Here is a 27192-nt window from a genome sequence, read left to right as displayed (position 1 = left end):
ATTGATTAGTGGATGATGTCCTGTGATATACTGCAGTTTTGATTGCAAAATTTATCCAAGAAACATGAAAAAAATTATGAAATACATAGAAATTCACAAAGAAAGATTGTAAATTACATAAGAATTCATGAAAAAGTTGTAAAATTAATAAAATTTGCAATGTTGAAACTGTAAACATATTTGATGATTTATCAGTGAAAGTTATGGTGGTATTGAATATGAAGAAGTGGTAGAAGAATATTTTGTTCTCAATTGTGGCAAACTGTAAAGACCAACTTGCTTACGAATATATTTCTCACTGCACTTGAACAACAACAACAACAACAAAAAAACCTCTCTGTACGGATATTTTAACAAGCCATCAACACCTGCATAGCATGACATGAGAATTCATACATGCAATGCTATCTATTCAGAAAATAATTCTCATCTTTAGGCCAATCTAGCAATATTTTGTGACAATTAATTCCAATCTACTGGTGTATATAATAGAGTGATATTTCAACTGACACATTCAAAACAAGGAATATATGAGTATTATAAGGGAGCAAAATAAAACTTGTACACACTGAGAGCATACAGAGAAATACCATGAAAGAAAGAAACTGGATCAGGTAAAGATTGCATCTTGAAAAGTTGGGTTGTTCCATGTATGTTGAGTACTCAGGCCGAAGGTTGGTTTGATCCTCAACAGCTCTAGCATCAGCTGTCACTGATGGTTTAGGAGTCATTGAAGAGGCCTACTAGGGAAATGAGGAGTAAGGTAGTTTCCCATTGCTTTCCTCGCTAACCCAGAAGTTGCTATTACATACCAGTCTGCCGAGCCCACTGAAATGCATGCATCAACCAAACCTATGTTTGGCACTTTCGCACCATTCATAACAGGGAATGGCATTACTAACATCACTGACACCTCAGTCACTTTCTTGTTGTCAAAGCCAAAGATGAGAATGAGACAAGTAACAAATTTGGTATAGTCTACACCAGAAGACACAGTGCACTGTAAATACTAGGTCTCGCCAGGAAGGGCATAGTTGTTCCATATGATTAGTACTCAATCAATCAGTCAATCAATCAATCTACATTTTCCTAGCATTTTCTTAAATGACTGCAAAGAATTTGGAAATTTATTGAACATCTCCCTTGGTAAATTATTTCAATCCCCAACTCTCCTACCTATAAATGAATATTTGCCCCAATTTACTGTATTTTCTTGAATTCCAACTTTATCTTCATATTGTGATCTTCCCCACTTTCAAAAATACCACTCGAACTTATTCGACTACTAATGTCATTCCAAGCCATCTCTCCACTGACAGCTTGGAACCTACCACTTATTCATTTCCAGATACTTGTATACGGTATGCGCCAAAATATACAGTATATACAGTACTCATTTTTGCGCAGTGCGCATGCACATGCCTGAGTGTCTGCGTGTTGTTACATCGCCATGATGAATTGTTAGTTGTGTAAAGAACGTTGTGCTCTGTGATTGGAAGTGACAATGGGTCTCGCGACGGAGGAAAAAGTGTTTATAGTGGAGTATTATTTTCGCTCGTATGGAAACGGTTATCAAGGTGGGCCGAGTTTAAAGTTAGTTGATATAGATGTTGATTCCCATAGGGAACCTGAAATATTTGCCCCAAATGAGTAAATTTATAATACCAATATAAATGGTCCGTTATTGGACATTATAAATTTTCCAGCTGACTCATTCCTGGTTGCCAGCGTTTCGCCCCCGTGTGCTAGGTTAGGCTCGTCAGTTGGTACCTAGCACACCTACCAAGATGCATGGCTATGGGAATCAACATCTATATCATCTGATGGCCAAGCAGGCATCAATTTTTGGTAGTGAGACAAAGTCTCTCATAGTGCATTGGCACTGCCGGTGGCTTCAAGTAGCCTACGCAGTGGCCTCCACGGTATGCACTATGTGTTTCCTAATATTTATACAGGGTCTTTCATATTAACCCAAACCATCCAGTGGCATTTTTACTCTCCAAGACTTAAAACAGCAGTACAGGAGGCGCACGCATAGCTCTTGACCTTGCAAGGAACGTGCACATGTTCGACCTAGCAGTTGCCAGTCTCAATCTCAGCTGTTAACATGGTGAGACAGTTATTTTCGTATATAAAAGTTATTTTAAGTACAAGTCGGCTTGACTGGTACGTGATGCATTTGTTCAGCAATTTCCTGGTGAAGTGCCACCTTCATGAGCATGGATTCACGTAATTGTAAATAAATATTTTGACACACAGCTTATGTTCTTTATGGATGAGACCTGGTTTCACCTTAATGGTCATGTGAACAGTCACAGCTCTCGCTAATAGTGTGCAGAAAATCTAATTGTGTTTAAGAAGTCCCTCATTATGATAGGAAGATTGGTGTTTGGTGTGCTGTTAGTGCAAGATGAATAATTGGGCCAATTTTTTTCGAGATGACAGTAAATACAGTGTGTGATTTTTACTTGTGGGGTAAACTGAAAGAAAAAGTGTATCGAACAAATCCTCACACATTGGAGGAACTGAAAGAAAACATTATGAATAAAATCAGAAACATTACAGTGGCAGAACTCAATAATGTCAGCCAGAATGTGGTTACCAGATACAATGCCTGTATAACCCAGGAAGGACAACACTTCCAGCATCATTTATAAGGTAAGATTTCATATAAGATCGCAAACGTACTTAAAGTGGGGCAGCCGCATGCGACACGAGTTCGGCTGAGTCAACTGCCGTAACTTAGAGTACTAACACTGTGCGCTCGGTCTGGGTTTATATGAGAGACCCTGTATAGCTTTTTCTTTATCCTATACTTCCCACTTTAAGAAAAAAGAATGTACCTTCAGACAGTGTGAGTGCCTACCATCCTCATGAAATTGAGAAGCAAAAATGAGCTTGTAGATAGCTCATAAGAAATAAATCTGAAAGAATTGGAACTGATGAGGCGAGAGGCAATCTTTGCAGGTGATAGTGCAGGAAAATGTGGAGTTTATCATAATCCTTACATGTTTTCCTGTTTATCCTTGTCTCTCCTGTTAATCCCTCTCGCCACACTAACATGTCCTTATGCTTATCCTTTGTGTATGTTCCAATTCTACTTCCTAATTTCCTCTCCTCAATGAATATTCATTAACTTCTTAAGATCTTCTCTGAAGGATTATGCAGACTGCAACGAATTTTAAATAAACTGCACCACTAACTCAAAGTTCATGCTGCAAGATGGTACACAGAAATATTTGCTGGTTCTTTTTTCTTTCTAGTAAGATAACATAGGACCAAAAGAATTTTATAAAAGAGCAATGCAATGATGAAGTTTAACTAGCTAACTTGCTATTTACACCCAAAAACCACAGTATAATGTTGACAATCAAAGCAGCTAGGAAACAGTTACAAGAACTATTTTAGCTCAGACAGTGATGTTGCTACAACACTATTGCATACTGGATGCATAAAGCACAATATTTCCTGAATCACATCAGCAGACTGTGCTGATCTACTCACGAAGACACTACTGTATACACTTACCAGCTACAATACAGCTACCACAATAATCAGCACCCATATTTCATGCATTTAAGTATGCCTTTAGGAATAAAATCTAGAGGTAATCCACTATCCAGACAACATAATTTTGCAACTAATATATTTTTTTCATTACCCTTACTATTTTCACTAAGCCAAATAATTTTTACATTTTTTTGCAAAGAATATCATCCAAAAAATCCAGATAATAACCATTTTTGTATCATTAGGGCTATATATAAAACACTTAAAGAACATTTCTTGAGCAAATAAACATTTTGCTACCTTCTCACAGCAGAGAGATACTTATAAATCATCAGTATGTCCAACAGCACAGCACACCATCTCATTCTATTCAAAGCAATCATATCATCTTTATAACCATTTTTGTGTCATTATGGTTTTCTATAAGGTTCCTAAAGATCAAGATTTTCAGGTTTTATTTTTAAAACTTAAAATGAATTAAAAACCTGCATATTAAACATCTTCGGAATGTTCTGCTGTATCTCAGAGTGGGAAATAATTTTGTTTACGTTTAACATATTTGCTCAGTAGACCTTTACTTTTCTTACTGATTCATGTAAGGTAAACTTTAATATAACTAACATTTTATGCCAAAGTAGGAATGATAAACTTTTAAGTCCTCATTAGTCATGTAATATTTGTTAGAAAGTAGACTAAAGTGCATAACATCATACAGAACACAGTAGCTAGTTTCACCAGTTGCAGAATGTGACAGCACCCCTAATAAACAAAGATCACTATTTCTGCAAAACATGGCTAAATGAACAACCTAATATTCATAGAATCCAGTTATAAGACAAGGAAGCTGGAAGATATGGTTTACTTATAGAACAAACCAATGATGGCATAACACAATCCATTAACATCTAATGATGCTGTCATTTACTTTAGAAAAATATCTTTAGAAAGATAAATTGTAAAATAGGTTCTTCTGAGCAATTTTTTCAGAAGAACAAATACATTTCATATTATTCATAAAGTATGAAAAGATTTATAAATATTTGTCACTTTTCTGATATTTTATAATTGAGGCAAAAGAGACTGGTATGAAGCTTAATAGGTACTCAAGAGTACTGAAAGATCATTTAAGCATTTCAATAGATTTAAATTCCAAAATTATATTCTGGATACTGGGTTACTACAAAACATACATTATGCAATGATTGCCATTTTTCAAGAACAGGTAAGTAATAAGAGAAGGATTTTGCAAACTAAGGCAGCATAACAGAATGATGACAGTTAACAAGGGCAATTTTATAACCATGTTCCATAAATTTAATGGCCTGACTTTGCAACTGTTCAGAAAGGCTCGTTCAGTAAATGTAAAACTAATTATATTCAGTTACAACTGGCCAGATGTACATTTCATGATACTGGTACTTTGGCTTTCTGCAAATATATCTAACCTAAAATACATACAAATGAACACAACAAACATAATACTTCTAAAGGTTAGAAAAATATTATGATGAAATTTATCACAGAAGAAATGATGTTAGGAAAATAAAAAAATGAACACTTTTCATTTTAAATAAATAAATTAATAAATATTCATTTGTTTTTCAGTCTTTGATGCAGAAGGCCAACACATAGGAAGTGAACAACAGCCTTTGATTCTAGTGGAAGTTTCAGGATAAGCAAGAACCCCAAAGTTATACTACCACAGTGATAACTTATCACACTGAGGCCATGTATGAGAAGTTTAGGCAATTTAACAACAAAACGTGCAAAATATCACTACTACAATCTCTAATGAAAGAAATTAGCTTCAGAATTGTTCTGCATGTTAACTGATGAATGCTTCAAGTGATCTACCTAGTTTGATGCCATGAATGGATATTTTCATTTAAGCTGTTTGAAAATTTCTTACTAATCTTGTGGGAACATAAATTAGAATATTTCCCTAATCTACAGAAAGAGTGGATTTTAAACACTTTCTCCATCAGCAAGGAAGTTGGGATGTGTTCTTTCCACATGTATTAATAACATTTGCAAGATTTTTTTCTTTTGATCACAACCATTTAAAAAATGGCTTTTACACAGTTAGTGTGTTTACATGCAGGTTTCAAATTAATTTGAGTAGACTTTACATACTGAAAACAAAACATAAACGGGGACTCAGTCCGGATTGAGTTTCAAGGCTGATACGGTAAAATCTGGGATCGTATCGTAATCAGTTTGAATAGAGTTCCACATAAACACCGATCGTATTGAAAACGACTGCGTGCACACTCCAGGCTCATTCTGTTGAAAATAATTTCCATAATCGAATCGGTGTTATTCATTTTCATTCGTAAGTGATAACCAATTGCATATTTTTGGGCAACATAAACACGAAGAAATTACGATCTGTCATCCACAGAAAGGCTTTTAAAACAACCATAATTAACGTGCTAAGCTACTTCACTTCAGGCATGTCACAATAGGTTATATCCATCAAAAAATATAGGCGATATTGATAACACCATGATTCTGTATCATTTATTTGTGTTGCTCTTGCTTGCCGAATCAGCCAGATTCAATAAGACAATCAATAACATGTAAATGGGATCGTATTCAGTACGGTAAGTGTACTCAAATAGATTTTCAATTCCCATGATCCTAGTGATTCTGTTGCCTGTAAATATTCAATTGGGTGCTGATTATAAATGAAGATTAATAGTGCAAATTCCATTATGGAAATTATTTTCGACAAAACAAACATGGAGTGTACACGCAGTCATTTTCAATACGATCACAGTACAATCCGCATTTACGTGGAATTAAATTCAATATTAGTATGATGTGGTCCCAGATTTTACCGTATCGACCTTGAGATTCAAACCAGACCAGGCGTTTTCAATTTGGAAAGTGTACTCAAATTGATTTGAATCCCACATGTAAACGCACTAAGTATGATATAATAATTATGAAACAGAACAGGAATGTTTAATGTATGAGCATGGTTGAAATCCACATATATGTATGATCTTTTCCCCTTCATCAAACATCTGGTACTCAATGGAGTTCCATACATTTTCCCCAAGGAAAATTATACTTACACCAAAAAGGTAAGACTGAGCAAGGTAGATTTAAAACTGAATTACCTCATATCCTCCAATAAATCTAAATTTAATATGATTTTCATGTATGCCTCAGTTCATCCACTCTCTTCTTACACAATGGACAACAAGCTGCAGCATTAAAGTGGGTTCACATAGAGTCAGACTGCACACTCAACCAAGATACACAATCTGTAGATATATGCTACATCTTCATGAAAGCCATTGACACTTTTGGTAGGTGTCAACAGCCATCAGTGAACAGCTGAAGCCAAGTATGAGAAAGATGTATATAAGAGATCTTGGTAATTTCTCAAACCAGAGAGACAAGACAGCATTTGGCACTAATTTTATGACATTTCCAATGGTAATCCAGAGATGATGAAAATATATATATCTCCGCGGCAAGTGTTCCCGTAAGTGGAGCCCATGCCAAAAGAAAGCTCGCTACACACTGATATCCACTGATCAATGCACTAGCACTGACACTATTTCCTGATGAAATTTTTCCTTTGGTACAAGCTTGGCAGGACTGTGAATGGTGTCGGTACAGCCTATTATTGTATTAAGAAGGAATGCCAACAGTGATCACAGTATGGTGGGCTGATAACAACAATATCCTTCATCCTTACAAAGTAAGCATTATAAAAGGACAACCAAGTGACCTTGAAAGAAATAGCAGCAGCAGCAACAACTAAAACAAAACCAGATACAGTAGAACCTCGATAATTCAAAATCGGTTAATTCAAAATCCCACCTAATTCGAAGAAGCTCTCGTTCCCAGAAACATGAGATACAGTTTTGCATGTTATTTAAATTGTTTAATTCGAAATACGGATAATTCGTAATTCGAAGTACAATGTTGGCCCCATTACCGAAATTCAGACTTTTAATTCGAAACTGCCTTTACATTTTAAAACAATAGTATGTTACAGAGTAATTTTAACTCGAAATTTATCCGCTCCGCGTCATAATAGAACGCGCGTTCCAAAACGCGGAGGGGTAGCTTTCCGCACTTACACTCACTTCGGTGGGTCTACAGTGCGCTTCACGATTGCTTTGAATGAAATCGGAATTATTTTGTATTCAACCTTTTAAGGAACGCCGTAATATCACGCAACAGGCAGTGTGCGGAAAAACAGAATCCGCGAACACTGGCGATGCCGACAGTTGGCGAAAAAAAGTGGCTCATATAATAAATTCGTAGGCAACGAACAATATTGTCATTGCCGGTGAAATTTCATTGCTTTATTTTAATGCGAGCCCAAACGGTCTTGTGGTTTTAAAGGAGAAAGTGCCAGCCGGAGAATCGTACAAGGGTAGGGGTGAAGGTCATAGTAGTGGGTTGCAAAGCACATGGAAGCGAGAAACTTTATCCCCTCATCATACGAAAGTTCGATAAGCTACAATGTTTCAATGGCATCGGGCACTTTCCATGCCAGTACAAAGTATCTAAAAATGCAAACAGTACAGAACTCCAAAAAATAATGCATTTGCACAGGGGAACCGGCATAATTTATCCTCGTATTTGAATTGTGTGATTTTTTTTTTCTTTCGTTGCGTGAGGTTATGTTTGTCAGTGATTTATCCAAGTGCTTTATTTAAACATTGTAGATGCACCTTGTTTGATACATTTCGGAATGTTTTTTTCATGGCATTTGAAAGGTTTAAACTGTGAATCGAGATGATTACATGTAGTCTATTAATGGGTCTTAGAATACTTTGTGACGCGGCAAGTATTTACATTTCTGAAGTACGAGAGAAGTGCCATGGCGGGAAATCGTACAAGGATAGAGTCATAGGAAAGTTCGATTTTAACGGCATCGGGTACTTTCTGTGTAAATACAAGGCATCTAAAATGCATACAGTACCTAGTAATCCAATTAATAAAGCACTTGCACATGGGAGCCAGCATAGATTTCTCCTCATCTTTGAATTGTGCTCTTTTTTTTCTTTCCTTCTTTCTTTCTTTCTTTCATTGCGTGATGTTATGTTTGCCAGTGAGATATCCGAGTGCATTATTTGAATACTGTAAATGTACATTCTTGGATACATTTTGGAAATAGTTCTTTTTTCATGGCATTTGAAAGGTATAAACTGTGAATGAAGGTTAATTGCATGCAGTAACGGGCCTTAGAAAATTTTGTAACGCGGCAAGGGTTGGTGCTTCTGAATTGCGAATTGGCGGTTAATTCGAAATCACGTAATTCGAAGTCCGATTTTTGAGTCTCAACGACTTCGAATTAACGAGGTTTTACTGTAGTTGATTTCATGTTACAGGTATGTCTGCTACTACAATTGTCTGAAGTGAACAAGCCGTTGACTGGCAATGTATTATACACTTGAACTTGCCAGCACTTGCCTTGCTTCTTGACAAATTATGTGCCAATGCCACAAACTCAGCTGACAGTGTGAGTGGTAGTGAACTTACTCCCATGGGAACCCACTTTTACAAATAAGACTAAGCTCAATTGTTACATAATGTTGTAAGTCATTACACATTCTTCTATCATCAGACAACCAATAAGACCTTAATTTTATGTGATAAGAATTGAGCCATATTTCACCACTAGTAAAAATGATTATCACTCTGTAAATACGTCACAAGATTCTTCTTCCCTGGATGTAGGGTCATTGAATAGTTTGATGAATGTTCACACACTGATCTTGAAAACACCGTTAAAATATATGAGAAATAAGTTCATGAACGAGCCCCAGTTGCAAAAGAACTCAGCAAATATCCAGATAGTTAAAACTTAGTATGTGCCAATGCATTCAAAACCAAACAAAGCTCTTTTCTTTGACCATTTGGGGATTATATGGAGACAAGAAAACTTGTGGGGCCAATGACCTTAGATGTCAGGCCCCTTTAAACAACAAGCAAGAAAACTTGTGAGGAAATTCAATGCATCACCTTCTCATAAAAATCTGCACAAAATAATAGTTTTAACTTACATATTTTTCTGAGTAACATTTTTCAGAGATTGCTACATTGGTATAATAGCAATGTGTCTTATGATTACATACCCACAGAAAAAAACGGGGGAGTGGGGGGAGGAGAGGAAGTATTAGAAAGCTTTTCAATGTTTATCACAATACAGTGAGCGATTTCAGAAGCTGCATGTAGTGCTTTCATTTGCTTTCATGTCCTTCTTTACACTTGAAGACCGCTTTTTCGGCACAACTACTGCATCGCTGCTGCCAGAGATGTCAATGTCTATTGGAACTGAAATAGATAAAGTCTGTCCACCATCTCCATTACCTGCCGATCCTGCAGCAGGAACCTGGGAGTATTCATCAGGATCAATACCACCAGCCATCATCCTATCATCATACAGAGAGAATCTGGCTGTCGAGTTCTTTGATCCACGAGCACGATTTCGTCTCACTGACGGAGGCACATCTCCAGGCGTTTTCACACGTAAGCTAGGATCTTTGAGACGAGAGGCGTCAACACTACTTGAACCAAACACTCTTTGAAACTGCTCTTCTAGGCTCTGGCGAGCAGCATCAACTTCTGACGTTTCTGTTGATGGTTGTTTAACGGACAACAAGGGGAGGGTTGATGGACGTCTGTGCTTCACCTTCACTGTACTTCCAGAACCATCCTCGCTCTCAGACCGCCTAGGTTTAACATGTGTTGTAGTTGTTAATGGAGGAGAAGACAAATGGCGATTTGAAGGACTCATAACAGAAGTGACCACACCATTTTTACCTGCACCCCCAATGCCATTACCTATTTTACCGGGAGGGAGCAGACACACCTGTGTCTCCATGATCATGGGTGACTTTTTTATTGGAGCAGCTAATCCTATAACACCATTCTGTCTTACAAGAAGATTCGACTTGACATCATCATTTTCTAATGTTTCATTATCCTTAGCTCCATAATTAGGAGGAGATCCCAAATGAGACGTACTCTCTCCTCGATTCTTCAACCCGCCAAACAGTAATTTCTTCTTTGAATCCAGCAATTTCTTTAGCCCACCCCAACCACTACTCCACCGAGATGTTTTCCCTGTTGAGGCAGGTTCTATTGCACTTCCATTACCTGGAATATTTGGTTGCTTTGGTACAGTAGAATAAAGATCATACACAGCATTTTGGACATAGGGGATGGGTGTTGCTGGGCGAGGTCCATTATTCACAGTTGCTGCTAAGAAATCATGAGACATCAAAGCCTGAGACTCAAAGGCATGTTTAAGGGAGCGGTCTACCAAGGTATTCCCATTACAAGACAGCTCTTCCTCAGATGCACCAGTAAGCATCAAATTTCGTTCCATACAAGGATTTCGGCCCTGAAATGGCTGCAGTGGTCCGCGGCTACAAGGCTGAGAAAATGCTGTTGCTGTTGTGATGGGAATTCCATATCCATTCATTACTGCTGTATGATTTGAATTCTTGCCTGAAAATAAATAATGAAATACAATTAGTTTTATATTGGCATTTTTACTTCCTATAACATTCACAAAACAAGACTTAAGTACCATTAGAACACAGGAAACAGACAGGAAAAGCAAAGATATTGCAGAAAGTTTATGAAGGTGGTTTGAAAAGTGCGAGAGATGGCACCACCGGCGCATATCGAGGTCATGTTTAGTTAGTAGCATCTCTTGAATGAACGCACGCCAAGTTTCAGCCATATGATCTATTTCTTTGTGTTTGGCATTCATGTGATCAAGGAAGTCGAGTGATTTTCAAGAAATGGACGAAAAATAATTTAGTGTGGTGATTAAACGTTATTTTATGAAAGGCAAAATGCCTCAGGAGACTAAAGAGAAGCTTGATAAACATTATGGTGACTCTGCACCTTCGATTAGAACAGTTTATAAGTTTCCTAGCAAGGATAGGACCCGTGAAGACCCTACATACAGAAGAAAATCTAATAATTGCAAAAACAATCAAGTTCACTGTAATAGGCATTTATATAAACCGAACACAGACATAGAAATAATGAAAATCCTAATGCTTTCCCTCAGGAAAATTCCAAACACAGAAGAAAACATCATACTAGCAGGAGATATGAACTGCAGACTAGACAAACCCGACGTGAAATGTTGAGCTGTCCTAACATTTCTTGATGAAGAAAATTTCAAATTAGTGAATGACCCAAAACATAAAACCTATTTTGCTCACAATGGAAGTAGCACCATCGACCTGGTATTCCATAAAGGAGACAATATACAAATTCTAGAACAAAAGGGATTGTGGACTTCACCAGTAACCCCACTGAGAAAACACATCCTCATACAGACCAAATTCTCACTCAAGATTCCAAAGAAAGTTGTAACAACAAACATAAAAACCACTGTATCCAGAAAGATAAATTTGGCAGCATTAGAGAGAGAATTAGGAAAAGTAATTGAAGCAGAAAAGGCCATCAAGGAGAGTGATTTAAACAAAGCCCTAGCAATAATCAACAATGTGCTAAAAGCTAGTATAACCCACAAACCGAACACAAGAAAAGCCCAACCATGGTTCAACAAGGAGTGCTACACAGAAAGACAAATCACATTAAATGCGCTGCATAAAGCCAAGGCGATGTCAAAACCAGAAGACCTATGAATATATGATGAAAAACGAAAATATTACAAGAACCTACTAAAACAAAAATGTACTCAATACATACAGAAAGAAGGTGAAAATAATGCTGAGGAAGCAATAAAAGACTCATATGTAGCCATCAGACCCAGAAGATCATCAAGACCTAGCAACGTAGACATAGAAACCTGGGAAACACACTTCACTCATATTCTTAACAATGTAAGGAAGCAAGCGACGTACGAAATTGAATACAGCAACCAGCTTGAAGCGATATCTCCCATCACCAAAACAGAGGTGTTAGACACTATCAAAGCTACAAAATGTAAAAAAGCTGCTGGACCGGACGGGTTTTATAATGAACACCTTAAAGAATCCGCGCAGCATCTAGAAGAAGTATGGTTCAAACTGTTTAATAAATGCCTAGAATTAGGAAATATTCCCGATGAATGGAGAAAATCAACAATTATAACCCTCTATAAAGGGGAAGGTGAAACCAACGACCCGAACTCATACAGAGAAATCGCTCTGGAAAGCAATACCTTCAAGCTGTTAACAAGAATCCTAACCAACAGGATAGTAGAAGAAGTAAACTCCAAAATGCCAGAGGAGCAATTTGGATTTAGGAGAGAAAGAGGAACCTTGCATGCAATTCAAAACCTACTCAATGACATAGAAGAAGCACAACGGCTTCACAAAGGAAAATTTTATGCAGCCTTCATAGACTATACAAAAGCCTTCGACATAATAGACAGGAAAATACAAATGTCAAAACTCCAAACTATGATTGGAAATCAAAACCCCTTTACAGTTCTAATACGAAATATTCTGGCATACAACCAGGTCACCATAGACGATGCGACCCACAAAACAAAGGAAATCACCCAAACTAATGGAGTGCTGCAAGGTGATCCCCTCAGCCCCGTACTATTCAATATCGCCACCGCAGATGTAACAACAGCAATCAGGGAAAGAGCAAAGGATGTGGTGAGCTACATATATGCAGATGACATGGTCCTAGGGTCAACAAAGAAGGAAGAGCTCCAACACGCCTTCTCAGCGCTGGCTGAATGGCCAGGAAATAACAGTCTGAAAATAAACTGGACAAAAACTCAACAGATGGTTTTTTGGAAAGGCGGATGAAATGCATCAAACGACAACGTAGAATACAAAGACGGCAAAGTAGAAATAGTAAATTCATTCAAATAACTGGGAATAACCTTACAGACTATTGGGACATCAGACTACACATACAGTAAAAGACAAAGCAGTTGCAGCCATGAAAGCCATGTATGACATCAAGTCTACAGCAGTTACCCTTAAAAACAGCTATGTGCCTATTCGACACAAAGATCCTACCAATACTCACCTATGAAACCCACTTGATATGGGAAACACTAACAAAGAAAGACCTGGCTACCATAGAAGGAGTTAAAGCAAAATTCCTGAAGACCATAATGGGCATTTCAAAATACACGCGTTCTCGCCTAACATACAAACTAGCACAGGAACCCTTCCTTATTGAAGAATTGAGGATAAAACTACCATTGCCATCCACAAAGAATGTAAAAGCACACCTAGCGGAGAGGCAGAAGAAGAGAGAAGAAATTCTGCTAGAGTTCTACAGCACAGATGCCATGTTGGATTGAAATTGGACGAACGCCAACCAGAAGCTAAGACATGTGATAATAAAACTAGCAGTGCACGGGTACCACCAGAAAATATGTAAAAATGTCTCATCACGACCCAAATGAAAAATGTGAGTGCTCGTTGTGTGATCAGTTCTGTGACATATATCACATCACAAGAGGTAAAAACGACAAATCTCTATGCGATTACAGCAAAAACTAAAACGGTCAATGATCTTTGTAATGCACATTTGTGCACTTCTCTAATAATAAATAAAGAAATTTTTCGGACTGGCCATATGGGCACAAGTGACGCTGAACGTTCTGGACAGCCTGTGGAGGTTACGAATCCAGAAATCATTGATCAAATCCATGATATGGTGATGGATGACAGAAGATTTAAGATGCGTGAGATTGCTAGTGCTGTGGGCATCTCGACTGAATGGGTACATAATATTTTGCATAAACATTTGGACATGAGAAAGCTATTCGCAAGATGGGTGCCGCGATTGCTCACGCTTGACCAAAAACTGAATCGTGTGAAGTGTTACAAGGATGGTTTGCATCTGTTCCAGAAGAATCCGGAGGACTTTAAGCGTCGTTTTGTCACTGTGGATGAAACGTGGATACATTACTATACTCCTGAGACCAAACAACAATCTAAACAATGGGTTACCAAGGGGGAATCTGCACCAAAAAAGGCGAAGACCGTTCCTTCGGCTGGAAAGGTTATGGCGACTGTCTTATGGGATTCACAAGGGATAATCCTCATTGACTATCTGGAAAAGCGTAAAACTATTACAGGTGCAAATTATTCATCGTTATTGGACCGTTTGAAAACCGAGCTGCAAGAAAAACGCCCGTGATTGACCCACAGGAAAGTCCTTTTCCATCATGACAATGCACAAACACACACCTCAGCAGTTGTGGTCACAAAATTAATGGAAATAGGATTCCAACTCGTTTCACATCCGCCCTGTTCTCCAGACTTGGCTCCTTCGGACTACTATTTGTTCCCCAATTTGAAGAAATGGCTGGCGGGGCAAAGATTTTATTCAAACGAGGAGGTGATTGCAAACACTAATGGATATTTTGCAGACTTGGACAAATCCTATTATTTGGAAGGGATCAACAAACTAGAACATCATTGGACGAAGTGTATAAGCCTAAAAGGAGACTGTCGAAAAATAAAAAAGGTTTACCCCAAACATGTAAGTAGTTTTTATTTTTGCACGGACTTTTCAAACGCCCCTCGTATTTTATTTCTATCTAGGGAAAGGTTCTCTTCAGAGAGTTTTAAGTCAAGCTAGGTGATAATTTTCTCTGTACACTTCAAAATTTTGCCTCTCACTTTGTTTTTATCTCTGTCCCTCTTTCTGTTTGTGTTAAAATCGTGGGAAAGCGGCTAAACAGAATTTCTCATAACTCAATATTTAAGTTCAGGGATAGCTAGAGTGTGGACTAAGCTAGATACCGTATTTTCGCGAATAATCCCCGCCACCAAATAATCCCCGCACCCTAAATTTAGGAAGGCTTATTTTGAAAAAAATTGCCAACACTGACTCAAATAAAACCCGCACCCCAATTTCGTGCCTCAATTTAAAAAAAAAAAAGTGGGTATTATTTGCATAAATACGGTATATTATTTGATTAGTATACAGTGGTGCAGCTAGATTACGAGGGGACGTCAACCAAAATGTGTATGCATTGAAAAACAACATATCATCCATACCATCAATCACGTTGTCATGAAAACTGACATGCCTATTACTAGTACAATTAGCTATAATGACTGCATTTTTCAGATTTCTATCTCAAAATTTTGTATTTATATTCCAAATTTTAATTTTGAGTACCAATTTATGTACTTTCTTTTTTCCAAGAAACCTTCAAAACAAATTTTCTGAAAAGTGAGATTTAATCTCACCAATACAATAGTGTTTAAACAAATGTTCCCAAGGACATTTTTCTTGGTTAATACCCATATTTTTATAACATTTTAAAATTCTGCATTTAAAAAATTACTTTAAATAAAACATTCAACAGATGTCTTAAATATACGGCTTCTGTTGCAGTAAAATGTGTGTTCTTGTTAGTTTTTCAACTGTAAAACGTTTCATTCAGCTACCTTTCACAGTTTCTGAGAAAAAGAAACATTTGTTTAAAAAATGAAAGTATGGGAAATCATTGAGGTATGCTTTTTTTTATTTTGCTCTACATCGCACTGACACAGATGGGTCTTATGGCGATGATGGGACGGGAAAGGCCTAGGAATTAGAAGGAAGCGGCCGTGGCCTTAATTAAGGTACAGCCCCAGCATTTGCCTGGTGTAAAAATGGGAAACCATGGAAAACCATCTTCAGGGCTGCCGACAGTGGGGTTCGAACCCACTTAAAGTTGTAAGTGAAGCTGAAATATACGGAAATCGTGCCATTGGGAGAAAGTACGATAATGATGAATCATGTATTCGTGATTGGCGGAAAAAAGGAAAAACTTCTAAAAAGTAACGGCGATCGCAGAGCGTTCCGCGGGCAGAGTGCATTGTTTCCGGAAATCGAAGAATGACTCCACAAATTTATTATAGAAAAACGTGTTAGGATATGGTGTTTGGTGTTTCTAGTGAAATGTGTCAACTGAAAGCAGTAGAGATCTCACAAAAGAACTCAAAACACAGGGTTTTTACTGCAAGCCGCAGATGGATCCGAAACTTTTATTGGAGAAAGGGATTGTGCATTCAGAGACGTACATCTATTTCACAATGTCTCCCTGGGGCGTATGAAGAAAAATTAACGGCCTTTCAGCATCACATTATTCATTTGTGGAAGCAAAATTCTTATTTGCTGTCGCGAATTGGGAATGCTGACCAGACACCTGTCTATTTTGAAATGCCGTTGAAAAATACAGTGGATACGAAGGGTTCTATAAGTGTAACCATCAGAACAGGTGGTAATGAAAAGCAATGATGCATGGTAATGTTGCGCGTATTAGCGGATGGAACCAAACTTCCTCCATATGTGGTTCTGAAAAGGAAAACACTTCCGAAAGGAAACTTGCCGTCCGGTGTTCTTGTTAGAACACATGAGTCCGGCTGGATGGGCAGTGCATTAGTTGAGGACTGGGTGAAGTGCATTTGGCAACGTCACCTGGGAGCTTTGTTACAAAAATGAAACATGCTTATGTTGGACACTTACCGAGGACATACAACCGACGCCGTAAAAGATATGATGAGAAAAGGAAAAACCGATCTTGCGATAATTCCCGGAGGACTCACTTCTATTCTACAGACTTTGGATGTGTGCATGAACTGGCCTTTCAAATCTGCAATGAAACAGTTGCACACCGAATGGATGTCTGATGGTGATCATGCATTAATATCAACTGGACAAGTGAAGAGGCCTGAAGTGGGACTAATATGCAGCTGGATCAAGACCGCATGGGCGCGCATTGCCAACGATCTAGTGTCCAAAAACTTTAAGAAATGTAGAATTTCAAATTCAGTGGACGGTAGTGAGGACGACTATTTGTGGAAAGATGCCAGCGACGAAAGTTCATATGGTGAAACTTCAGATGAGACAGTGAATTGTGAATGATCTGAGTATTGGACCTTTTTTTTTTTTTTGGTGATGATTTTATTAATTGTAAGCTGTCTGAATTTATATTTGTGGTATATTTGAAGAAAATTAAATAGGTATGTAAGTTAGGTATGGGACAAAGATGTGCCAACGGAAGCAAAGGATACTATGTACAAGATGTATTACGTACCGATAACAACTTACAGAGCAGAAACTTGGACAATGACAAAGAAGGATAAGAGTCGAATACAGGCAGCTGAAATTAAGTTCTTGAGGAGTATGATACAGAATAGGGTTGGGCACTATGTCCCTGTTTCGGCACAAGGTGCCGGTGCACAGTTATGGTCCGCTGTTCCAGAACACCGAGTGTCAATTGATCCGAAACATTCTCAAGCGAGCTGGAGACAATGACTCGCTGTCCCATCAGAAGCGCCACTATGCACTGCCCTTCGCCTACTAGCTGAACTGTGCAGCGGGCGCACGGGACACGGGACTGTAACTGCGCAGTGTAGAGAGAACTTCGAGAGGCAACATTACATGCTCCGCGCCAGTGGGAACTGGGAGTGTGCCTGTACGGAACGTGCTGTGTGGTGTGTGCCTGTGTGTAGTTATGGCCATGTCCAGCATAAAGCTGCAGGGAACGTGAACGAATAGTCGGAACACTGAAATTCGCGCCCAATAATCACATTAAAGGCTGCTTTTAGGTTAAGATATTTCCGGTCAAAATAAAATACACATAACACGGTTACAATGGCAGTGCAGGTGTTTAAAAGTAACCAATTCAAGAATATTTTTACCAGTTGAATGTATTGGCCTGTATTGTGAGTAATTAATGAGTAATTAATATCTCGAAAATTTCCCTCAACACTTTCTCGGGGATTGACGTTAAACATTAATTTGGACTTTAAGGAAACTTTTAAGCCCAAGAAAAATATGGGTCGTCGCTTTGGAATTAAAAATATAACTGGATGAATACATTGTTGTACTTTCGTGCTGTTAGGCCGGGCGCACATTGAGAAGCAGTTGGCCGCAGAGCAGGGAAGAGCAGAGCAGAACAGCGCGAAGTTTACGAAATTGCGAAGTGGACATGAGCGCACATTGACACGCAGGGTCTCGTCGGTTTTCAGAAATAACATGTTTTCTTTAGACTCTGTGATACTGGGGCATCCAGTATAAAGAGGCTCTTTTTTTCTTTTTCTTCAAGCATTCGCGATTTTTCTCATTTTGTTAGTCATCTTCACAATTTCCCTTGTGCTCATGGCAACGCGGTTATTCAGCTTAAGACAATCGCAATAAAAACAACCACCTTCGCCAGTTTACAAGACTGAACAATATTTCTATGTTACCGATGTTCGGCGTTCATATGGACTAAGCAAAGAATTTAATTCATGATTATTTGTTATATTGTTTACGTCGCACCGACACAGATAGGTCTTATGGCAACGATGGAATAGGAATGGGAAGGAAGCGACCGAGGCCTTAATTAAGGTACAGCCCCGCCCCCAGCATTAGCCTGGTGTGAAAATGGGAAACCACGGAAAACTATCTTCACGGTTGCCGACAGTGGGGTTCGAACCCCCTATCTTCTGAATGCAAGCTCATAGCAAGGCGATCCTAACCGCACGACCAACTTGCATGGTAAATTCATTAATAGGATCACAGTGGTGGAGAGGGAAAAATATGTATTTACAAATGTACTGCTAGATTTTCATCTAGTTGTCACAAGACACAAGATACTAAAATCAATCAACATTGACAATCTGTTGTGAACGCGTTTGCATTTATATTTGACAAGACATGATAAATGATTTTCCGTATTTATCTCTTCACATAAATGTGATGATGGATGACGGCGATGGAGTCGGCGATGATGCTCTCCATAATCAGCATTAGATCTTTGTCTTAAATTCTATATGTTGCGAGAACTTGGGTCACGGATTGTTTCATAGATATATGAGGATTACATTCTTTTGTTTGCTGTTTGTTTAACGTCGCACTAACATATCGAAGGTTTTCGGCGACGGAAGAAGGGTGGAAGATTGGGAAGGTAGCGGGCGTGGCCTTAATTAAGGTACAGCCCCAGCATTTGCCTAGTGTGAAAATAGGAAACCACGGAAAACCATCTTCAGGGATGCCGACAGTAGGGTTCGAACCCACTATCTCCCGAATGCAAGCTCACAGAGGCGTGACCCTAACCGCACGGCCACTTGCTCGGTGGATTACATTTTAGGCCTTTCTCTAAACTACCTTGTTACGCAACGTGAATAAAATTATTTATAGCCTAGACTGTAGTGCCTTATTCCCCGAATTTACATACCGATTTTCATTAAATTCTGTTCAGCCATTTTCTCACGAACATACATACATACATACATACATACATACATACATACGTACATACATAAATACGTACATACTGCATTGCAGTCCACATGATTCACATAGTACCTACAAAACATGGTGAGACTGAATGGCTGTGGTAATTTTCTCCTCCATTTCTTAACTAACTGCGTGACACGTGCGCAGGAAACTGTATTTCGAAGACTGCGCGTGGTAGGCGGAAGTAGGTGCAGAACCGGCCTGCTCTGCTCTGTCCTGCCCTGTCTGTCAACTTGCGATGGTGCAATGATTTGTGTGGATTACAAAAATCTGCTCTGCGCTGCACTGCAGCTGCTTCACCTGCGTCCCAATGTGCGCTCCGCCTTATGCTCTCTGCACTTCAAATTCCTTCCCTCTCAACTTCCATTTACTTTCTTCAATATCTCAAAAATTTCCCTCAACACTTTCTCGGGAATTGATATTAAAAATTAATTTGGACTTTAAGGAAACTTTTAAGCCCAAGAAAAACATGGGTCATCGCTTTGGAATTAAAGATATAACTGGATGAAAAAATGTTGACACTCCAACACAGGGCGGCACACAGCCGGTATCGACAGGCAGACAGCCAAGGCCAACTAATCTATCTAGTGCGGCCTTGGGACAGCACGTTCGGTTCAGGCACATTCCAGCTGAAACGGAGCATGTCCTGTTGCCTCTCGAAGTTCTCTCTAGGACGCAGTTACAGTCCTGTTTTCTGTGTCCCGTGTCTCGGCACTCGGTACCGAAACACTCCGCCTCAAGTTTCTAATGTTGCGGAACAAGTGAATGTTCCGGTCTGCCCAACCCTAATACAGAAGAGTAGAAGAGACAAAATAAGGAATGAGAAAATCCGGGAAGAAATTGGAGTGGAAAAATTGAATGATAGAATAGAGAAGAGCCGACTAAGATGGTTTGGGCACATAAAGCGAATGAGCGACGAAAGAATGCCAAAAAAGGTGATCGAAATGCAAATCCAAGGAAGGAGAGGCCATGGACGACCATGATTGAGATGGAAGGATACCATCCAATGCAGCATTATAGAAAGAAACCTGGACTGGGACACAGAAAGTGGAGAGGAACCATATTTGCCCCTACCCGGCTACAGCTGGATAAAGGGAAATGATGATGATGATGATGATAATGATGATGATGATCAGTTCTGCTGTTGAAGTCTTCAAAATCTCAAATGATGGCCCTTAACTTTAACAGATTTAAAAACTGGCACAGCAAAACTGCATCAATTTACAACACCAGCAACAGGAAAAGGAAATAATAACAGAAAACAGCCAGCATGCTGGGTGCATCGAGTGGAATTCAAAGAACATACACCCAACATACAACAGTAAGTTCCTAATTTTAGCAATTTTTTTCTTGGTGATTTCAAAACAATGACAAAGTATGTTTTTTTTTTTTTCCCTTGAGGTTTTCACATACCTCTTCACCCCCTCCGAAAAAAGCACTGTTTCTATGTATTAACCAACTGTACTGGGCATATAATACATTTGGGAACAAGGAAGCAGGAGTACAAGAAAACCTGTTTTACCATCCATCCAATTCAAGCTGTAATTATAAGAACTTTAAAACACTTACATGAAGGATCTGAATGTGGTTCAGATGGTGACATGGTGACCATAGTCTCCACCGTTCCTTCCGACACAGTAGACTCCCTTGTCTCCTTTCCAAATATTGTACTGCTTTGGCTCACAGAGCGGACAGAACAACCTGGAAATTGTAAAGATATATTTAAATCATTATTCATTATACTTCGATAGTTGCTGCAATCCTTCCAGTTCTCTTGCTTATAGATAGGTGCAATTACAGCTTCTGTCCAATCAGAAGGCCCCTTACTAACATTATATGCTCTATGAAGCTGTTTCATTCCTGCCTTCCCACTATATTTGACCATTTCAGGTCCAATTTCATCTATTCTTGTGGCTTTATGATAATTGAGTTTATTTACCATCCTTTCCACTTCTTCAAGTGTAATTTCATCAACATCACTGACCACCTTCCCATGAGTTGTTTGTGATTTCACCAGAAAAAATTATGCAAGTTAGGTTATATGCATAACTGAAAACAATATTTCATGTATTACACACTAGATTATTATGCATATAAATTTAATAATTTGTATGTAACTCATGTATGAGAGAGAGAGAGAGAGAGAGAGAGAGAGAGAGAGAGAGAGAGTGTGTGTGTGTGTTTTTTTTTTCTTTCTTTTTTCTTTGAGCTCTGGAAACTTCATATATGAGGGACATGTATGATATTCTAGATGTCTGTACCTAGATATCTTTAGGTTGTATACCATAGGGACAAGCTTGTCTCATTATAATTCTACAACAGGCACTCGCAAGATTTCCAATGTCATTACAGAATATTCCAAGCATCTTGTCGTACTACTATGTTGTAAGAAAGCAGAATTATCGAGAATAATGGCCAGTATATATATTTTTTGTTTATTTACAAAATGCTTTACTTTCTCATATCTGAAGCCATCTCTTTTCAGTTTCGATTCAGTTAATTTACAACTGTTAGGCTCTTGTCTGCTGAAACTAACTTTGAGTAAATACATTTATAAACTACCTGAAAGAGAAAACATATTGTAACAGTAAATAAGTTTTTTCTTGGGGGACACGAGAGAAACCTCCCAGTAGAGTGTACAGTATTTGCATGTGATATTCTTATACATCCGGGTGTCTCCCGGGCAACGGAGTAGTACTCTTCCTAGATAGCTGATTCTCTCACACCAGAAGCAGAACTAATTAATCTCAAAATGTGTTTTAAGAAACGGCACTTTTCAGAGGCATCCATGACAATAATATCCATAAATATTGAAGACTTGTCAGCTGCTAAAGAAGAACTCTTACAAAAACTATGCCAAGACCAGAAATGTGACATCTTGTGCATTCAGGAAACACATAGAGATGAACATCAGAAATGTCCAAAGATTTCAGGAATGATTTTAGTTGCAGAAAGGCCACATGTGAAATATGGCAGTGCTGTATTTGTAAAGCCAGGTCTCCAGATCAGCAGTACTCATTATACTGAAGATCATCGAAATAATCATCGTGGAGCTAAGCAACATGACCATTACATCTGTGTACAAGCCTGCAAATGAAAAGTTCTCTTTCTCGCCACCTGCAAATTTTGGTAAACACACAAAGTCAATAGTAATCAGTGACTTTAACAGCCGTAGTCATGTCTGGGGATATGCTCAAGAAGATGAGAATGGAGAGATCGTCATTTCATGGGCTGAAACTCAGGAGCTTTCCCTTATTCACAACAGCAAGCTTCCCTCCTCCTTCAACAGTGGAAGATGGTACCAAGGGTATAACCCTGATCTTCTCATTGTGAGGAACTGCTTTGTGCAGCAATGTTATAAAGAAATGGGCTCACCAATCCCAAGAATACAACACCGGCCACTAATATGTCACCTCTCTTCATCCATAAGACTCCATGAAGTTCAGTTCAGACTGAGATAGAACTTTTGAAAGGCTGACGGGCAAAGGTTTTCCAATATGACGGATGAGAGGATAAAATGTCTCTCTCCTATCCCCGATCATCAATATCGTGAAATTCTGTTCATGGGCATCAATTCCCAGACGCTGCAGGACATGCTACCTTCAAGGTATAACTTGTGAAACAACTGCTCTGCTGCATGATTACTACAGGCTTCACAAAGAAGACCCATTTAGTGAGCAAACTATTCAAGCAGCACAAAGTGTCCTTTCCTCTATCTCCCAAACAAAGAAGGAGACTTGGATGAAGTTGATGTCTGAAGTTGATATGGGTAGCAGCAGTCAAGAACCTTGGAGACTTTTAAGACGGTTGAGCAATAATCCTACTCAAGCTAACACACACGGTAGGGAGAATAGCGGAACTAGAAAACAGCTAATGAGGGAACTAACAAGAGTGAAAAAGGAAGCAAAAGAGAATTATATGAATGGCAAACTTCAAGAAGGTTATGACCACAAAGATAAATGGAAAAAGCTGTATTCATATATCTATAATAATACTAATTTATCAAGGAAAGGGTGAATAAAAGAAACCAGAGAACTACAGACCAATCAGCCTGACCAGTATAGTTTGTAAAATATTGGAGAGTTTAATAGCAAAGTACATCAGAGGGATATGTGATGATAAAAATTGGTTCATGAGGAGCCAGTATGGATTTAGAAAGAAATTTTCTTGTGAGGCACAACTGGTGGGATTTCAGCAGGGCATATCAGATCAGTTGAATTCAGGAGGCCAGTTAGATTGCATAGCCATAGATCTTTCCAAAGCCTTTGATAGAGTGGAACATGGAATATTATTAAAGAACAGGATTGGACGTAAGGGTTATACGTTGGATAAGAGCATTTCTAAATTCAAGACTTCAGAAAGACAAAGTAGGAAATAATATATCACAGGAAGAGAAAGTTTGGAAGGGAATTGCACAGGGTAGTATAATCGGTCCGTTACTTTTCTTAGTATACGCAAATGATTTATATTATTATTATTATATTTGCCTTTATTTGTAGTGGCGAAGTTAGGACTCAAACAGTATAACATCAAAAATAGGGTTTATGCAGATGACATAATTGTTTATAGGGAAATAAATAACATTGAGGATTATTCAGAATTACAAAGGGACCTTGAGAGTATCCGACAATGGGTTGAAGAAAATAATATGAAGGTTAATGGAGGCAAATCAACTGTTACAACGTTTACAAACAGGAGCTTTAAAACTGAATTTGAATATATTTTGGATGAGGTAGTTATCCCAAAAGATGGCAAGTGCAAATACTTAGGTGTGAGATTTGAAAGTAATTTGCACTGGAAGGGTCATGTTGATGACACTGTTGGGAAAGCATACAGATTGTTACATGTCATAATGAGGCTACTTAAAGGATGCAACAAAGAATTAAAAGAAAAAAGTTACTTAAGTATGGTTCATCCATTATTGGAATGTGCAAACAGTGTTTGGGATCCTCACCAAGAATACCTAATAAAAGAAAAAGATAGTGTGCAGAGGAAAGCAGCAAGATTTGTAACAGGGGATTTCAGGAGAAAAAGTAGTGTATCAGAAATGTTAGAGGAACTTGGGTGGGAAACTTTAAGAGACGGGAGAAAACTAGACTTATAGGATTATATAGAGCCTATACAGGAGAAGAAGCATGGTGAGAAATCCGTGAGAGGCTTCAGTTGGAAAATATTTATATCGGCAGAACTGACCACAAGTATAAAATTAGAAAGAATTTTTGCAGAAGCGATTGGGGTAAATTTTCATTCATTGGGAAGGGTGTGAAGGAGTGGAACAGTTTACCAGGGGTAGTGTTTGATCCTTTTCCAAAATCTGTACAGATATTCAAGAAGAGAATAAACAGCAACAAAGAAAGCAAATAAAATGTTAGAGGGCATTCGACCAGTGCAGGTTATTGTAAATAAAAAATATGTGTGAATAAATTAATTCCACCCTCTGGTCTACGGAGTTTGGACAGCCGAAGTAGGGGACTGCCTGTAGGGGTGAAGTACAGTGGGGATTTTGAGGGCCCTGGGACCGCTACGGTAGCTGTGAAGGCCCTTCAGGAACTCTGAAAAGTGGTGGCAAAAGGGGCTCCGGTTAAGACGCAGCAGTTCGTTATGCTACTTAGGTTCCAAAATGGGTTAAAAAAAAAAAAAAAGTAAATAAATGCAATGTAAATTTTAATCTTATACCAGTTGTATAGTATTATTTGAAGTAATTCCACATACTGTATACGATTTGACTATGTTTGTAAGTACAGGAGATATTATAAGTTGAATTTTGTAAACAATATAAATTTATTAAGGATGAGGGGTGTGTTTAATAGGAAAAATTGTTAGCGTAAATTGTATGATATTCTATTCTAGGAAAGTTTTCTTCTTCTCTTGTTAATTTAAAATTTAGTGGATGACAATGTATTTTAGTGTACTGTTTGCCACCGAGGTAGACACCTCATTTGCAAATAAAGAGATTTTGATTTGGTTTGAAGTGCAGATCAAATAGCACACCAACTTTTGCTTAATGGAAAACCAAAACTTTCCATGAAAATAGGGAAGAATCCTATAGTCAGATAACCAGACGAGAACAATGAGTTATCTAAGCATTTCACACTAACTGAACTAGAATTAGCTCTCAGTAAGTGTAAGATTGGGAAGTCAGCAGGACTTGATGACCTTCGAATGGAACAAATTAAGAACTTTGGTCCTACTGTGAAGTGTTGGTTGGTAGAACTCATGAATAAGTGCATTCAGTCTTCCATGATACCTAAAAATTTGGAGGAAGGCTAGGGTCATAGCCATTTTAAAACCAGGCAAAGATAAAAATGACCCTAGAAGTTACAGACCAATCTCCTCACGGTGTCATCTTTTTAAGATTCTGGAGAGACTTATCCTCAATAGAATGACTGATAAAATTGAGCCACTTCTGATTCCACAGCAAGCTGGTTTCAGGAGAAGGAAAAGCTGCACATCAAAAGTGTTAAAATTAACTCAACACATAGATGGTTTTGAAAGCCGGAAAATCATAGGAGCTGCATTTATAGGTCTTTCGGCAGCATATGATACTGTTTGTCACCGAATTCTCCTAGAAAAAGTATATAGCAAGACAAAGGACTTTCATCTGACTTGTGCCATTAGAAACCTACTTCAAAATCAAAGTTTCTTTGTTGAGTTTCAGGGAAAAAGAAGCAGGTGGAGGATACAGAAGAACGGACTACCTCAGGGAAGCATGTTGGCACCAATGCTTTTCAATATTTACACCAATGATCAGCCTCTTCCTGCCGGGAGGAATAGTTTCATCTATGCTGATGATTGTGTCATCACTTCTCAGGGGGATAACTTTGAGACGATTGAACAAACATTGTCCAAAGCTCTAGACACTCTCGCTGGCTATTACACGAAGAATCAACTAAAATCAAACCCAACTAACACGCAAACCTGTGTTTTCCATCTAAACAACCGAGAAGCTTCCCGAACTCTGAAGGTCACTTGGCAAGGCATAGCATTACAACACTGTCCTACCCCGAAGTACCTCGGAGTCACTCTGGATCGTGCCTTAACATACATACAGAAGACATTGTTTGAACATCAAGCAGAAAGTGGCTGCTAGAAACAATATTGTGTGGAAGCCAACTGGAATATCTTGAGGAGCACAACCATACACAGTGAGAACATCTGCCCTTTCACTCTGCTATTCCGCAGGTGAATACACATGCTCGGTGTGGTACAAATTTTGCCATGCCAAAGCAATTGATGTAGCACTCAACAAGACCTGGATGTTTGAGACCTACACCTTCGGAAAAAGTGTATTGCCTTGCAGGGATAGCACCTTCTGATATCCACCGTGAAGTGGCGGACAAGAAAGAAAATGGTGATGATGATGCTTGTTGTTTAAAGGGGCCTAACATCGAGGTCATCGGCCCCTAATGGTACGAAATGAAATAACAAAAATTTCAAATTCATCCACTGACCAAAATAAAATAAAAAATGTCATGAAGAATG

General features: G+C 38.5%; 1 protein-coding gene across 1 annotated transcript in view; it reads right to left on the bottom strand.

The window, feature by feature from the left end:
* Positions 1-7508: 7508 nt before the first annotated feature.
* The window catches only part of wit (wishful thinking), a 503764-nt gene continuing 484080 nt past the window's right edge, over positions 7509-27192 (bottom strand). Inside the window, exons 14-15 of the mRNA XM_068228016.1 lie at positions 21280-21452; positions 7509-10995 (exon numbers count right to left, since the gene is read on the bottom strand). Coding sequence (XP_068084117.1) covers positions 9701-10995; positions 21280-21452 — 1468 coding nt within the window. The 3' untranslated portion in view covers positions 7509-9700. The remainder of the gene's footprint in view (positions 10996-21279; positions 21453-27192) is intronic.

Source organism: Anabrus simplex, chromosome 5 (assembly GCF_040414725.1).
Source record: "Anabrus simplex isolate iqAnaSimp1 chromosome 5, ASM4041472v1, whole genome shotgun sequence".
Lineage (NCBI taxonomy): Eukaryota > Metazoa > Arthropoda > Insecta > Orthoptera > Tettigoniidae > Anabrus > Anabrus simplex.
Note: the sequence above shows the minus strand (reverse complement) of the source record. Positions and strands in the feature narration are given on the sequence as shown.